Source organism: Homarus americanus, unplaced genomic scaffold (genome assembly GCF_018991925.1).
Source record: "Homarus americanus isolate GMGI-L3 unplaced genomic scaffold, GMGI_Hamer_2.0 scaffold17820, whole genome shotgun sequence".
Classification (NCBI taxonomy): domain Eukaryota; kingdom Metazoa; phylum Arthropoda; class Malacostraca; order Decapoda; family Nephropidae; genus Homarus; species Homarus americanus.
Window position 1 is genome coordinate 662656 of NW_024741913.1, and position 16794 is coordinate 679449.

General features: G+C 37.2%; 1 protein-coding gene across 2 annotated transcripts; it reads left to right on the top strand.

Annotated features, from left to right (window-relative positions):
• Nucleotides 1-105: 105 nt before the first annotated feature.
• On the top strand, nt 106-15237 carry LOC121876398. Of its 2 annotated transcripts, XM_042381474.1 has the most exons (5): nt 106-882; nt 2715-2840; nt 6107-8694; nt 11473-11682; nt 14924-15237. In XM_042381474.1, exons 3-5 carry the CDS (start codon nt 6132-6134, stop codon nt 15094-15096), a joined length of 2946 nt encoding a protein of 981 aa, XP_042237408.1. In that variant the 5' UTR covers nt 106-882; nt 2715-2840; nt 6107-6131; the 3' UTR covers nt 15097-15237. The 2 variants fall into 2 exon arrangements, with proteins under 2 accessions (XP_042237408.1, XP_042237407.1); XM_042381473.1 differs by lacking the exon at nt 2715-2840 and having other exon boundaries at nt 107-882.
• The last annotated feature ends 1557 nt before the right edge of the window (nt 15238-16794 follow it).

Consider the following 16794-nt stretch of genomic DNA (forward strand, 5'->3'; position numbering starts at 1 on the left):
CAAGACCTGAGTGAATTATTCAGAATAGGCAAACTGTACTCTAAGCTTTGTCAATAAATTTGTTAAGACTAAAAAAAAATCTTCGCCCCTGATCGGCTCGTTAGCCGCTTGCGTGACCGTCTCAGTTACACCACTAGTCTAGGGGTTCCGTCTTTTATAACACTGACTCACGAATTGACATCTAAGTAATTGCTGCTTGCTGCCATGTAATATAACTATAACAAATTTCAAGATGTTACAAAAGAAAGTTTTTTGAATTTTCCCTAAAATTTACGCCTTATACGGTATATTACGGTACTGCAATATATACTGTTTACAGTGCTACTGAAGTTGATTGAAAATGCTCAGAGGGCCAACAGACAGGTGTCTGCACTACGGCACCTCAGTTATCCAGAGAGAGATTAGAGCGCCTGCAACTGCCTAGCTTATACTACAGACGGGCAAGGGGTGATCTAATTGAGGTGTATAAACATCTCAAAGGGAACCAGCGTATTCAGTCAAGTGCCAATACCTGGAGCTGGCGGACGCCCGCCCCACTAGGGGTGAGAGTAACAGCTCAAGGTTGAAGAAGCAGCAGAACAGAACTGTGAGGGCGAACTTTTTCGGAGTGAGAGTTGTGAACTCTTGGAACAATCTGCCAGAGAATGTTGTGACGGCACCGAGTGCGAGCTGTTTCAAGACCAGATTTGACCAACACTGGAGCAAGTTCAGACACATTTCGGAGCCAGTGCATACCGAGTGGCTAGTACTTCCCATCCCAACAGTGCCCGAGTACCCAAACTGCTAACTAGCCGATCATTGGTGACGAGGATAAAAGTAGAAGTACAGGGTATTGTCAATAATATAGAGGAAACAAAAATATAAAGTTGTATAACTTAACAGGTGAGGTGGCAAAGATTCTTTTAAGTTAAAAAAGGTGATTTAAGTATTTTTAAAGGTGCAGTTTAGGCCTACACCCATAATACTATACAGTACTGTACTGTAATGATTTGTTTTCTTCAGGATTTTAACTTAAATATTTGAGGAACAAAGAACAAATTACAGTATATAGTTAAAGTATAGACTATACTGTAACTATATACTGTACTATATACTGTATAGTACAGTCGAGTAATTGTTAAATGACAAGTTGGCTGTAATTCCATGTTTTCTTTGCTCTAGCAATTTTACAAAACCATCACATAACTGTTTTTTATTTTAATAGGAATGAACTGCTAGGTGGTGTGGACTGTACTCAGTATTTCGTTCTTGTTAAAATCGAACATACAGTAAAGTACAGTACAGTAGTCTTGTGATGGGTTTTGTTGGTATGCTGAAGCACTACACAAAGTTATTTTCTATTTGCACCAGATTTCCTTCTGTGAATGAAAAAAGTGTAATTTTTGGTAAATTTGTATTTTCAACCAATATGGCTCTAATTTTAAGGTAAACAAAGTAAGGGCACCCCATATCTCGCTTGTTATTTAATTGTGACAAGATTAAGTAGGGTATTATTTTACTTTTGGACATAGCACACCCGAAAGTTGTAAGCTACTGAAACATTTAGATCTCCCTATTCTGAGCATTTTGAACACCATATTATACCAGGCGGAAATGGACAATAGCGACACAATTTAATTTAATTGACTTTACATACTTTTCAGTCTCCGTCTGTTAGGACATGTTATCGGCATGAAACCAAGTTAGTTATGGATCACGCATGCACAACTCTGACTGACGTCATCCAATTGTGACCAATGATGTATCGGTATCATCACACGATTTTTTTTCGACCAATCACATTTTAATTTTTTGAAAGGAAGCAGCCTAGGTACGAATTTGAATTTCATTGACCAGTCTGACTAAGGTATTGTACTTTCAGACATGGCATGCCCCAAAGTTTTAAACTACTGAAACATTTAGGTTAGTTTAAGCTTGGCCTACCAGGGGTTCGGGGACAGAGGTTAGGTTAGGTTAGATTAGGTTAGGTTAGGTTAGGTTTGCTTAGGTTAGACAACTCGTTTTTCGTGTTCTTCCCCACCCAAAACCCAGATTTCCCAGGCTCTCCCCCATAATCGTTGGGTGGGGTGGGGACAAAACGAGCAATTTCCGCCAAAAAGGAAGGTCAGATTTGTTTAAAATACACTGGAAAAACCTATTGGTCAACCCCTAGGGACTCATGTCCGAAAGTAAAAATTTACCAAAAGTAGGGTTCAGAAGATAACTTTCGACGAGATCTGTTAATTTTTTCTAAGTAAAAAAAATCTTCAGCTGCATATTGGTTGAAAATGTAACAATACCAAATTTTCTAAGAAAACAAAATAGCTTATATCACCTGATGAGTAAATGCCTTAATGCTAAGTGAGGGGGATTAAGTTTGGTATAAAACTCTGGAACAAGGGTATGGGTTAATAAGCAAATTTAGAAAATTTTTGTGTAGAAGACGACTCCTTTTTTTAATTTCAAATATACTATCCCCAAATTATAAAGGATTTGCAGAATTTTACAGTATTATTGTGACTTTTTTCTTTTGTAACACGAATCTGTGTTGACTGGCCACGCAATCTTCATTGTTGACAACTCTCACCCTTTTCCTTTTTCCTTGTATCCTTTTAAAGGGATAAAAAGGAAAAGGGTGAACGAGTTATGTCAGCAATGAAGATTGCATGGCCAATCAACACATATTCGCATAAATAAACGTAAACAAGTTAAAAGCAATGCTATATGCTTCCTAGATACTGAGAAGATATCCGGCAATCATCCTAGCCTTACCTAAAAGGCAGAACAGTGGCAAAGAGGATTAATTAAGCTAATCTAAACTACTACTGTACAGTATACCTAACTAACTCAGGATACAGCAGGTTGGTTGTCCTATTGTTGATAACTCGTGTAAGTAATGTACTGTACAGTAATGTAGCAGTAACTAATATTTGTTGTTTGCCTGTATGAAATACTGTACTATACTACTCAAACATCAATGGCAAAAAGATAAAGTAAATGTAAGAAAATTGCAAATCCCAGTAATTTTGGGGATATTTTTAATGTAAGAAAGAATTTATCATCTACACAAAAAAGTTTTAAAGTTGATGGTTGTTTGATTATAATACAGTACAATATAGAATGGAAGAATTCTTGTCTATGAAACATTTCATGCTCCTGTAAACAGTCAATATGACATCGCTGGGAGGTTGGAAGCACAGCGGTAATGTACGTATCTCTCATCGCTATGTCTTGAGCTCAAGTCCTAATGCAGGACAGACGTGGGAAGGGTGCTATCCAGTGTGACACTACGAAACATTGCAGGTTTCTTCCTGCACTACCAATGAGAATAAAATTCATGACAAAGTAACAAAGAGCAGCCCAAGCACCCAAAACACTAGTACATAAGCTCATAAGTGGTGAATTAATATTGTGAAAATTGCAAATCCTCCACAGGTTTTTGGATATTCTTGGGGTAAGAAATAAGTTATCTTCTAAAGAAAAAATTTCTAAAGTTACTGATTACCTTGTCACCCTGTTTCTGAGTATTACCAGCCTCCCCCTGTTTTCCAACTTCCCTCCAGAGTTTTCCCAGTGAATTGAACATCGCTATATTAAAAATTAACCATCATTAAACAAGAATGGGCATTAAAACATTTTTATCGCTAAACTCAAATATCGCCAAGTGAATGTTCGTTAATCGAGGGATACCTGTACACCTGTAATAACTTTTTACATCTTGGCTGATTGTGTCCTGGTACAGTAAGGTACAGTACTGCATAACATAAACTTTATACCAAAACAGCAACGAGTAATGGAACAACCTTGTACAATGGCAGCAGAATATGAATTAAACACACGAGCCTACAGCCTAAGTTACCCTAGCAGCTTGCCCACCCACGTGCCCGGCATGTAGGGATGCATTGGAACATGATGCAATCTCTCGAAACTCCCAGAAAATTTTTTCCCATGACCAGAACGAAGAGATTTTCTCAGAATATTTCCAGAAAGTGCATATGATTTTATCCTCGGAAACTCGTTCCCATGCCCGGAAGAGAGAGAGTTTTCATGGAATTTCCCGGAAGACTCAGAATTCATTCCCGCTATAGGAGAGTTCCTTGGACCAGAGATTCTGGCTAATGGGGAGAATACTGTACAGCATAGGTAACCTGAGTGTACAGCCACACCAGAGATTATATAAGGGACAGTCACATTATAAATGACTTTTCCCCTTTTGGTGCCGAACAAATTGACAAACCGGCGAAAAATTAAAAAGAAAGTTCTCACATTTGGCTTCGCATTAGTAGCCCTGCTTTCCTTATTCTGTACAGTAATATATATAATAATAGTTGCCCCTCATGTACAAGGATGTCTGGCCCAAGGGCCACATTGGCCTGAAGGTGTAGAAGCTGTCACCAACACAACAACAACACCCTAAGTTAATGAGTTGCATGACACAGTCACAGTGTTAAGGAATAGTTGGAGGAGACCAGACAACTTGCCAAAAGCACTGGTTAACCATTACCCCGGAACTCAATTCATAAATCAATTATCCAGGTTTCCAATTACTGCTGGGTAGACATAGGCAAATGGCCCAAGAATCAAACCCCAGACCACTCACTTTTTTTTTTTTTTCTTTTTTTTTTTATTGGGCACTCCCTTACATCATTGTGTAAGGTGAAGCGCAGAAGCATTTACAGCGCCCAACAGGGAAGCATGCTATGTTCATGCTTGCCTTTATGTCTCATGAGTTAAGGGCGTAGAAGCCTGAAGAGTCAAGGGCGTAGAAGCCTGAAGAATCAGTGGTTTATGTCCTCAAGTTATTGGAAGCTCCAACAACTTGTCCCTGAATACGAATTCGCAACTTTCGACTTACACCAGGAACCTACTTTACTGCTAGGTGAACAGGGACTAATGGGGACTAGGAAGTAAGTCCAAACAACTTCCACCGGCCCGGGAATCGAACCCGGGACATCTCGCTTGCGAGGCAAGAACGGTACCGCTTCTACCACCGATCCCCCCCACTCACTTGTGAGGTGAGCATGCTGACCAGTACAACCATAGATAAATTATTACACCACTGACCATAACTGTGTTTTTGCTGTTAACCTTTTACCCCTTCACTACAGTCACTCCACTTTTAATATTTTATTTGACAAACACCAGATGATTTTATTCAACACAGAGGAGACCCCACACACAAGGGATTAAAATGAAGCCCAAGAAAAATTGGCTTCTCTGCTAATTTTCAATAAAATTGTTTTGTTTTTTGGTTTTCAAATTTGAGAAAAATGTGAATATTTTACACAATGGTAGACAAGCATGCAGAATAACCAAATATGGAAAAAAATATCTTTACTTGTGTGGTGGGTTTTTCGCCATGTGTTACTCAAATGTAGTAAAACACAACAATGACCAGGTACAGTACTGTACCTCGCTTTTGCCAAATGTTGTTAACGGTCAGAAGTGGTTGTTGGTAGGTGGGAGATATTGTACATTTGGTACTGTACTTGTAAAAATTTCTTCCCAACTTTCCTTACTTACTTAGAAGCAACTACAGAGGGAAACAGAGTGTTTACCAGTGGTGGCTGGCCTAAAACAAAGTGCAGGAACACCATACTGTACACACTTCAGTGTCTCAGTGGGAAAGGACCAACGTTGGCCTTAGTTGCCTAGGTTACCATCAATAGACATTGGCTGCAGTATAAGGCTTAAATAGTACTACAATATACTACTGTACAACAACGATTGATAAAATTCATCAAAACTTGAAAACCTCATCAAATTTACTTCACTTGTCAAGGCAAATCATTGTTGTTAAATCATGTACGATACTGTACAGTACTGTAGTAATATTATACTGTACAGGTACTGTATACTGTATACAAAAAACAGTCAATACAGTACTGTAGTAATATTATACTGTACTGTATATACAAAAAACAGTCAATACAGATACAACAACAGCACAGTAAACCATGCATTAACTTTTTCAGTGACCTCATATACAAATGATCATAATTCAGAATTTACCTTATTTTGGCAAAGGTACAGCCCCCATTATTCAAATTAAAAGTTTTTTATTTATTTAAAACCATGTTTTCTCTGTAGTAGTAACAATCTAAGAAGACCTAATGGTCTCTTTCAGGCTGTTTCCATGGCAGATGGTATAAATGCTGACAATGACTACCAGTTGCCAAACCAAAGGCATTTCCCCAGAAAACCTGCATTGGCTGAGGTACCAATACGTTGTCAACAGAGAGGGACAAAAAATACTATGCAAGGTGTTTGACTGGTCCTACTTGGGAGGCAATATATCAATCAAAGATTATCTCTTCAGTACCCCTGATTTCAGTAACACTCAGTTCAAAAAGATCTTCAATACCCATCAACAGACAAAATTAAATGCTGGGGATCCAGTCACCAGCTTTGATATCAGCTTACTTTATGTTCTTTTTCAACACGTTTGTGACCTGGAAAAAGACATCCAATCATGGACTAAAGAGGAAACAGCTGGACCCTCTCTGGAAAATCTTATATACAAGGTAAAGCAACATCGGAATCACTTGGCACATGAGAGCCAGCAGATGACCGAAGAACAACTGCATCTGAAACTTGATGAATTGAAACAGCTGTATAAAAGCATAATTACTAAGGCTGCAAGTAATTTCTCAAAACCACTTGAAGAAATTAACCAGCTCATCAATACCATTAATGAGAACTTCGATGAAGTCTGCAAAAAGATTCGGGAGCCACTAGGACCAGAAGATACTGCCCAGTATCAACAAGAGGTTAAAGAACTTCGAGAACAGTTGAAGAGCGATATAGAACAAGTTGCAATAAAAGAGGTGAAGCAGCTATATCTTGATGCTTGTGACATAGACCCAGTGCCATGGTTACTGATGGACTGTCAAGTGAAGCCAACACAAATATTTACTAAATTTCTCATGAATGAGGAGATCACTTCTAAAAATTTAGGAAGGGAAGAACAGCCAAAGGAGATTCCATATGATGAGATTTTCAGGGTTAGACGAGATGATGGTAGTTTGCCCAAGGTACTAATCCTAACTGGAGAGGGTGGAATGGGCAAAACAACTTTTTTGAAATTTCTGACTGAGGTGTGGATCAACAACCCAAAAGCAGTGTCTGGTTTGGATAAAACTGAACTTTTAATAAATGTTGAATGTCGCCACCCAACCATCAGCACTTTTGACCAGCTACTAAAACACATACTCCATGACACACCAAGGAGTATAAATGTAGAGTTTGAGCATATTAAAGATACAATTCTCCACATGCAGCTACTCATCCTTGTAGATGGGTTTGATGAAGTCAATCATGCCTCTGGATGTCTAATCCAAGAACTACTAAGTCTCCCTGGAGAAAATATAAGGATCATCTTCACTACCAGACCAAGTAGCACAAGTGCCCTTGCTAAACTAGTGCCACACTCCAAAAGACGAATAAACTTGGTCCTTCGTGGCATTACCCAGGATAATCACCAGCAGTTTGTTGAGCAACTTTATTACAGCTTGGAGGGGGAAGAGAGATATTCCCATATTAAAGGGCAACTGAAAGATCACTTGTCATTCTTACAGCAACAGCTTGGAATGCATCTGAATAACCCATTGACTCTCACACTCATGACTTTTCTCTATGTCTTAGATCCAAACAGAGTCAATTTTCTCACCACTGCTACTGAGCTATATGAAGAGCTTAGGAAGATGATTACAGATAAACTTGTTATGAGACTATCCAAAAGTTTTATAGAGTCAGAACTAGACTTCAAATGTTACCAGTTTCTGGACTATAGTGATGAATTATCCTACAGGGCTATGAAAAGGCAGGAGTATGAATTATATGAGGAAACAGTAGAAAATTTAAAACAGAAATGCCGGGACTTGGGCCTGCCACATGAGGAAGTTTTGTCTGCTTATTTCACCACTCGCCGATCAAGGCAAGGTTTGCGTATTGTTTTGTATTTTACCTACCATCATTTAAGACTACAAGAATTTGCAACAGCTAAATATCTACTGAAGAAACTCACCCATTCTGCTGAAACAGAAAATACTGTCAAACATTTCGTTAAAGAAACTGAAGAATGGAAGATAGAGAAGAGGTTTCAGAATGTACTCATCCACCTAACAGGACTTCTTGCAAAATCTTACAAAGATATCTTGGCCATATATGCAACATCTATACTGGAACTCGTCTCTCTCAACTCCACCAATATTGACACCGTGCTCGCTCATGTCACAGAGTCAAAAGACAATGAAGACATTGTCAGAGCTGCAGCAGCAAAGCTTGATGCACACAGCAGAGATGGAAAAGGTTGGTGGGAGATTAATGAAGGGAATAACTTTTGTGCCATACCATCAGTACTGAATCACACTAAAGAGTATCCAGAATTGGTAATGCTTAGTATTGATTTTTATGGTACCATGCATCCCCAGCTTGCATTAGCATTCTCCAGTTTGTCAAAACAGAGCACCAGACTGGTACTAGACATCCCTCAACTTTATTTTAATACTAATTTATGCTATGCTGATGATGTGGTAACGAAACTGTCAGGTTCTGGAGGATTGTGCCGTTTAGTGGGATTTCGTGGCCCTCTGTCTCCAGCGGCACTGTTGAATCTAACTGATACTGTGGAAGAACTCCGCCTACGCATTGATGCCAATGGTCTCCAAGCCCTGAATTTTCGACTCCCCAGTCTCTCTCAGCTCAGTATTCTAGGTGAGTAACCGATTTTCACTTAATAAAGCTGTGTGTATCGATGAGAACCAATAAAACAAATAGCTAGCTATCTAGACAATTTAGGAATGCAAGTGTACCCCAAAAACCAACGTTCCGTTAACTGCTGATTCGCATAACCGACAATTACATATAGAGGAAATACCCTGCAAGTTTCATTGATACTCCGGAGATCCGACGATCGGCAGAACTGTTTTGAATTCGGCGGGCAGTGGAATTGTGTGAATTCTGTCACCAGAGGGCTCTGCACACTGTACTGACTCATTCCTGCCATCTTTCCTCTTTTTTACACTTACTTTGTGTGTCTGATTTTGTGTATTTTTTATTTCCAACTTATGGTAAGTGTGTTACTCAATCATGCCTAAATGCCCCAGTGATAGTTCCTTGTGCTTGGCAACTTGATGTGATGTGATAAGGCATAAGGTAATAGGGCATAACAGGAGTGGTTTTGGACCAGCAAAGAGTATTATGGACTTGAACTTGCCACCTTAGACTGTCCCTACCATCCTCAACACAGGTAAATACTGTAATAGTCTCAGTTTATGCTTTAATTTGCTTATTTAAGGCTTATTATGCTTTCTTTATATGTCAATCTCTCATTCCCGGAAGTTGCTCTGCACCAATTGTTCCGGCTAATGGGGATATCACTGTATTCCTCAAAACCTCGGAAAAATACTTCATTCTTTCACTGTAATGTACAGTCAGCCAAAAAAATTTCTGCACCTTTATGGTGTTATACAATATGACACACCTGACCAAGAACTCTGAAAAACACTCATTTATGCATGCGATTCCTGTTAATTTCTATGTTTTAACTATATGTGATATAAAAAATACATCATACTGATTATACAATGCATCACACAACCAGAAATAATAACCTTACCAAATTAACATGGCCTCAGTTAGTAATCGTTGCAAGAGGTCATGCAACGTGTGACTAGTGACAGCCCTCATATACCAAAATTTATCGTCCATGGTCTCATATTGTTTCCCACAAAGTATGCACAGATATTTGTTTTAGCTACTGTACATCCTCTGATTCTATGGGTTTAATATCTCCTTGTCACTATACACACACCATCAAAAGTAATTTTCTTAAACTTTTCAGGATAATTACTTGCTGCTTCAACACTGGCACTAGCAGCCTCACTCTTATGTTATGTAAATTTGTCAGAGAATGTCATTACTGAAATTACATAATGTTTTATTTTCAATGCAATAAACAAAACATTATCATAACCTAAATTTGGAATTTTACATTAATAACAAAAATACCATAAGTAACATACAGTACAATACAGTGGTCCCTCAGTTAACGAACACAATTCGTTCCACAGAGTCGTTCGTTAACCGAATCCATTGTTTCAATGGGATATTGGGTAATTGGTTCCAGCCCACAGAAAAGTACATACAAAGTAAAAAAAGAAATATGCAGTTAAGTACACTTACTTTGAGGCGTGTATGTAGAAGGTTCCTGGTTGATGCTGATGATGGGAATTAGAAGTGGGGGTGGAGGAGAAATCACCTTTCAGGGAACCCGTGCTTGATGCAGTAATTTCACCAATAAAATTTTAAGTTCACTCGGTGTAATTCAATATTATTTTGTTTAAATCAACACTGCACTGCGCTATATATTATCAATATGTTAACTAAATTTCAGAATGACCAATAATTTTAATGTAAAAATGCAAAAATATTCGAGACACCAACAAAATCGATGTTCACTCCACTGTAAACAGAGCCCAACTGACGCCTTGTGGCTGAGTCAAGCATCTGAGGGACGCACAAAAAACTAGTTCCGTGTACTGCATATATTATCAATATGTTAAATGAATGTTAAAATGACTAAAAATTTTAATATAAAAAATGCAAAAATATTAAAGAGCACAACTTTCTTGATATTTACTCCACTGGAAATGAATGTAAACATAGAACAGATTACTGAATTGGCAGACTAGCCCATCAGCTGATGCTCACAACAAAACGTGTTTGTCGTAAGGATTTCTTTAATCGAAGTTTTGTTCGTTAACCGAATTGAAGATCCTTATGGGAGGTAATTCGTTAACCGAAATTTCGTTAATCGAACCGTTCGTTAACCAAGGGACCACTGTAGTATAAATAATTTCCTCCTAAGTTACTGTATATTTCTTATTCCGTCTCTAATTACTGTATGTTTCTTGCTTACTCTTGTGTGTTTATTGGTTCACTCTACAGTATGTAGTTTTTCCAATACAGTATTTTTGTATTTAGTGCAAAATCAATATGAACATAATAATACAGTACAAGTACTGTATATTACACCATACCAGTAAATAATAATTTGGTGTTATTTTTTTATTTTTGTAAGCACATTGGTGAGTAATGGGTGAAAATAGTTGGCGATGGGACTGGTTCCCAAGGGTCCTGGAAACTAACCCCATTTTCTCATTAGCCCTTAGGTTCTCTGTTCAGTTTCGATATTCAATGCATTTTCCAGTAACTTTACCCCTGCCAATATTGAGGGAAAGGTTTACTTGTTAAGTTAAATCAAAACCGGTAGATTTCTGATTAGTACATAATTATTTATATATTTATATGATTTTTCAAACAGGTATCAGCTATTTAGTCTGATTTAGTGTAGGCTAAGAAAACAGGCCTTGTTAATGCTAAATACCTATACTGTGTCTGGCAATTTCATAGGACAAATACATCTACAGTATTTGCCTTTAATGCTATTACAATATATAGTTTATGGTAAACAAGTTTTTTTTATGACAGGGGTGAGATATGATGACGAGAAGCGTATTGACCCAAGTACACTGCCTATACTGAAGTTCACAGGACGTGATCTGTGTTTCACCTTCAACCCAAACATCACAGAAAAGGAAAGTGACTTGGATTGGGCTTGTGGAGTTCTGGCTAGATTGTGCTCTGGCAGAAACCTTAGGACCTGTACAAGTATCCTCTTCAGACACACACAGCTTACAGGTACAGTATAATAATATTTTTACAATACAACTTTTTCAATAAAATCCACCAACTTTTTTTTCACAGTTCTACATAAAATGTAGATGATTTTCTCTTGACAGCAAAATAAATTATGATTAACAGTGATTGGAACAATTCATTGAAACATACTGTACATTGATACACTTGGGGTAGGTTCCTGGATAATGCCATGGATTTTGAATTCACATTAGTGAATATTTCTGACTAATGGGTAAGATGGGATATTATTCTGGTCTCTGAATTTCCACCCTATACCTTTGAGACTTAACAACATAATATCCTAAATAGTCCATTATACTGTAGTAATGATCTTCAGATTCTGGGTTACAGTACAGTGCCTGTAGCTATGTGTCACATAACAGTGTACAATATACCTAAGAAGGGAACCAGGCCCTTCAGGGATTGAGAGTGTCAAAAGACCTTTCCTGAAGTACTGTATAGATATATCTTTTATGAGCATCACTTGCCTTCTAGTAGTAGTACTTTCAGCCATTTTGGTGGTGACCCCTGCAGAAGGTGAACTTACTGTATATACTACATGTCATATTTAATCCACAAAAAATCATGACTTGATTTGCTAATATTGGCTGTACAAACACTAATGGGAGGCATCAGTTTCTTTCTTTTTTTCACCAGCTGTGATAAACGATTATGAGTAAAAATTTAATTGTCTCAGTAAAGAAGTTGTACTGTACATGGCTATCAAGAATCAACAAAATTCTCTCTCTCTCAAGCCCATTTTATTAAAAATATATTAATATTTTCCATAAATTACAACAATATTTTCAATAGAAATCCAGCAGACAATCAATTATTTTACTGTCAATCCATATGCTACATATTGGTAACTGGAATGTGATATTTATTTTAGTCATGTAATATACAGTACAGCTTCACTGGACTTATGGAAGTCTGTTTATTTTTTAGAACACAAACACATGGGGCCCCATGGTCAAGTACGGTAGGGGTCATGAGAGAGCAGAAGTGAGAAATGCCTTTTTTCTGTTTTATAGCTCTCTTAGTTATGAATGTAGAATAACATAGTTGTGTTAGTTTGCTAAGAATCTCTCTATCTCTTCCATTTAGGCAAAAAGAATAAAAAAATGGATCTTTTTGTATGAGTAGAAACCACATGATGTATCGGAAATACAGAATATCTATTTACTCACCCCCTATTGTTACCCATTATCTTCTGACAGCAGCATTTTTTTTTGTTGCTATACACCTGAAAAATTATAAGTAATTATAAGTACATGAATATTTAAACAAAAAATGAAAATTATTGCAAATGAGAACATAAAACCAGTGTGGAAGCAAAGGTAAAATACAGTAAATCCCTGCATAACTACAGTAGGTACACTGAGTAACTGCAAGTACCATTTGTTATCACCTTAGGTCTCCTTCATGGCTCAGCAAGCTAAGGTCTACTCCGAACCTACCTGTTTGATTTAAATGTGCTTGTCTAAGACATCATCAATATGCATACTGAATTACTGTATTAAAAAAAAACTAACGTACCGGTACCTGTGGCATCCAAACTGCTTGAGTGTACAGCGCCTAATTTTCATTGCCACACATGCAGCGTCCAAAATACACGAGTGCTAACAGTACTTACATGTACTGTATATAAAAAAAGTAAATTAAGTTTACTTTAATTGTATCTGGTAAATGTAATTTGTTTTATTTATTGTATATGTGCAGCAGTTTTTGGCCCGAATGGACAGTTTTTCAGTTGGTGGTGATGTACAAAGGCCAACAAATGGCATTTTGCAATCTGAATTGACAGTTGTAAAACATGAACAGACATTCTGTATACAGTACAGTGTAACAAAAAATGACATAAGAGACATATAATTTGAGTGTGAGCATTCACTGTGCTAAGTGTCCAAGTGAATGCTTGAACTCAGTGGGTGAAATGGTGATGTTAGGAAAGTATTCCCCCTTAATCCATTAAATCTTATGGGGGAAATTGCTTTGATTTACATCACTTTGATAACCATCTCACATTTTAGGGATGCATCACCAACATAAACTGGGGTCTTACTGCATTCCATCCAAGTAACCTCATTATGGGAGTAGAATAACAGGATTTTTATTTAATATGAACGTTTTTGTCCATTCTTCATGTTCGCTGTCGCACCTTCTGGCAGTCACCATAAGGTAGGGGCGGGCAGATCCAGGGGGAGGGTCCTGGGGGTCCAGACTCCCTCCTTTCATAAGACAATTCCAATACTTTTTCTTTAAAGCAGTATTGTACTCGGGCATTTTTGTAATAGTAAAAAGTAATTCCTATTGACTTTAGAATATCTCCTAATATCATGTGCACATGGATTCAAAATGACCATGATATTGGTCAGATTTCAAAAGAAAATTATTGGGGGGGGGGGGTGTTTACCATGTTCTCCCACCTACAACTCATTGGACACCCCTTCTGGATATTCCTGGATCCGTCCCTGTAAAGTCGGGTGGGTCTCGTAATACAGTATTGGGTCTTTGAGTCCAATTATGTTGCCTTATATTTCAAGAGGCACTTGGCCTTGGGCTCTAGTAAAAAAAGTGATTTCAGGACCGACCTTCCATGCTTATGATACTTCATTCATAAACATCACTCCTCCTGCAGTATTTTATATGCGGTTGAATGCTGCCATATGGCATCACAAAAATTGTGACCAAGTCCCAGGTTGCTGATCTGACTTTCTGCCTCATTTACACACAATTGCAGGGTTTCAATTGTTTCTCTTACTTTGACAACACAACATACATATATTGTTTCTCACTACAGTATTGATTTTTGTTTCCATTTTTGTATTTCTTTATGGTTCTTAATTATTATTACAGTGTTGTTATTGTTATTATTATCATTATTATTTTATAATTTTTGTATTTTTATTCGTCTATTAATTTAATTACTATGAATTATTATTATTATTATTATTATTATTATTATTATTATTATTATTATTATTATTATTATTACATTTTTGCTCCCCAGACCCTGATGTGGGTCAGTGACCTGTGCCCGGGTGGACTAATCCCCATAAAAAAATAAAATAAAATAAAAAATAAATAAAAATATTAATATTAAATATGGTTTCAAATGTTCCAATCACTGTACATTTCAAATAGGCTATTAAACAATGAATTTCCTTCATTTAATGTGAATACAAAATCTGTTTTCAATCATATTTAAGGACTAATAATATGGATTAACTTTCCACAGCTTCTGGATGTGAAAAACTTTTAATGGGTCTCCATCAGCAGGGGGTGAGGATAAAGAAGCGCATTGACATCTACATACCTCACAGATTTGAACATGATAATTACAAACACCTCAAGAACCAGAGTCGATCTTTGAACCTTGGAGACCTCTTATTGCATCTGAGTGAAGGATAAACATAATTGAAGTGATGGTTAAAATAGATGACCTTATTCAAATCATTATGAAAACAATATACTGTACATGTATAGCTAATGGACATAGCTATGTAAGATTATGAATGATTCAAGTGTTATTAAACAAAGAAGAATATTTTATTTAAATTTTTATTTAACCGTATGAAAGATCAACATAGCCAGTACAAGGGTCACTACATTGTGTGCTTGACTGACATCTTATTAGTTTTGAGTCTTTCTCCTAACTTGAGGGAAACTTATTCTCAGACCAAAGTTCCCATATACAGGGTATTACATATTAGATTGTACAATGCCAATTACAATAATATACTGTACTGTAATCACTTCTTAGACAAGACCAAATGTTCCAGTATCAAGAGATGTGACCTGTATATTCGTACTGTACAGACATAATGTTATCAGTGATTTTTTTTTTTATTTTTTTTTTTTAAGAATCGAGGTTTCTAATTCACTGGCCACTGGCTTAATCATTATGATTACACTCATTGTTGTCCAGCAAAATTGGGAAATCTTTAAAAATTTGGGGAAGGGCTGGGTCTAATGGGAAATATGTGATTTGAGGAATGAACCCGAGACACACCTGCATCAAATAGAAAGTATTGGAATTTTCTGATGAAAAAGGGGGGGGGGGGTCTTGTATTAGCCCCTATCACCCTACTATATTGTTTACGGCATAGACAAACGTCTACCGTATGACAAACTGTACTCACAGACAAGCCATGCCCAGTCTATAATGTGGACGATTTCGCTACCAGGCAAATCAACATATTCACGGATATTCATGGCCAAGTACGTAAACATTTAGCAGCGTCACGCACTGAAATAATATACTGTACAAGCAGCATAAACAAGCTAAGCCTGTCATGCTAGAAATAGGCGATGCTGCTATGGTGTGAGAACCTGAACGAAAGTCCAAGCTTTCACCCAAGTTTGACGGACCATTCCGCATTATTGCTAAAGAAGTGTGCAACAAATAAATAATTTTGAAGCCAAACTCACAAACTTCAGATGTTGTGCATGTGGACAGACAGACTTAAAAAGGAACATTCAGATTCATTCCCCAGGAATGATAATGATGTTCCAGACACAACTGTTCAAACAGCAAACACGTAAAATACACCCAGTGTATCTGATGATTATTGTTTAAAACTGCGTTCTGCGAAACGTATATAATAATGTTTCTAACTTTTCTACAATGATATTAACACAAAAAGATTTCTGAGTCTAATCATTTATTTAAATTTTTATAATTTCATGAATTCAGTGCCTACACTAGAATGATTCATTTCTTTTTCCAAGCATTTTGCATGCTACAAAATCTTCAACTCAAGCTGTATCAATTAACAAAAACGAACTAATTGCAAGTATGGTTGATGCAGGGTTAGGACGAGTGGATGCACAGCATGTGTATGTAAAAATTCTTCTTGAAGCCTTACAATAGCCAAGACGAGTTATCTGTTAACTCCAATTTTCGCAGACGAAGAGGTAGAATAGTATATCCTTGTGTTAGAGTCAACTCTCACGCACTATGTTTTCCTCATCCACGTAACGAAAGATCAGAGGAAAGAGAACAATTAATGATGAGAAAACTTAAAAATTACGTTGCCTGTGTGGCTGTGGAGTTCTTCGGGCACACAGACAGTATCGGTGATCTTTAGCCATCTGTGTTGAAGTTCT

Bases quoted from the DNA above. Each gene is read 5' to 3' on its own strand.
- LOC121876398 (XM_042381474.1), top strand. From the start codon at position 6,132: ATGCTGACAATGACTACCAGTTGCCAAACCAAAGGCATTTCCCCAGAA. The intron at 8,695-11,472 runs GTGAGTAACCGA...TTTTTATGACAG, and splicing joins CTCTCAGCTCAGTATTCTAG to GGGTGAGATATGATGACGAG. The intron at 11,683-14,923 runs GTACAGTATAAT...AACTTTCCACAG, and splicing joins CAGACACACACAGCTTACAG to CTTCTGGATGTGAAAAACTT.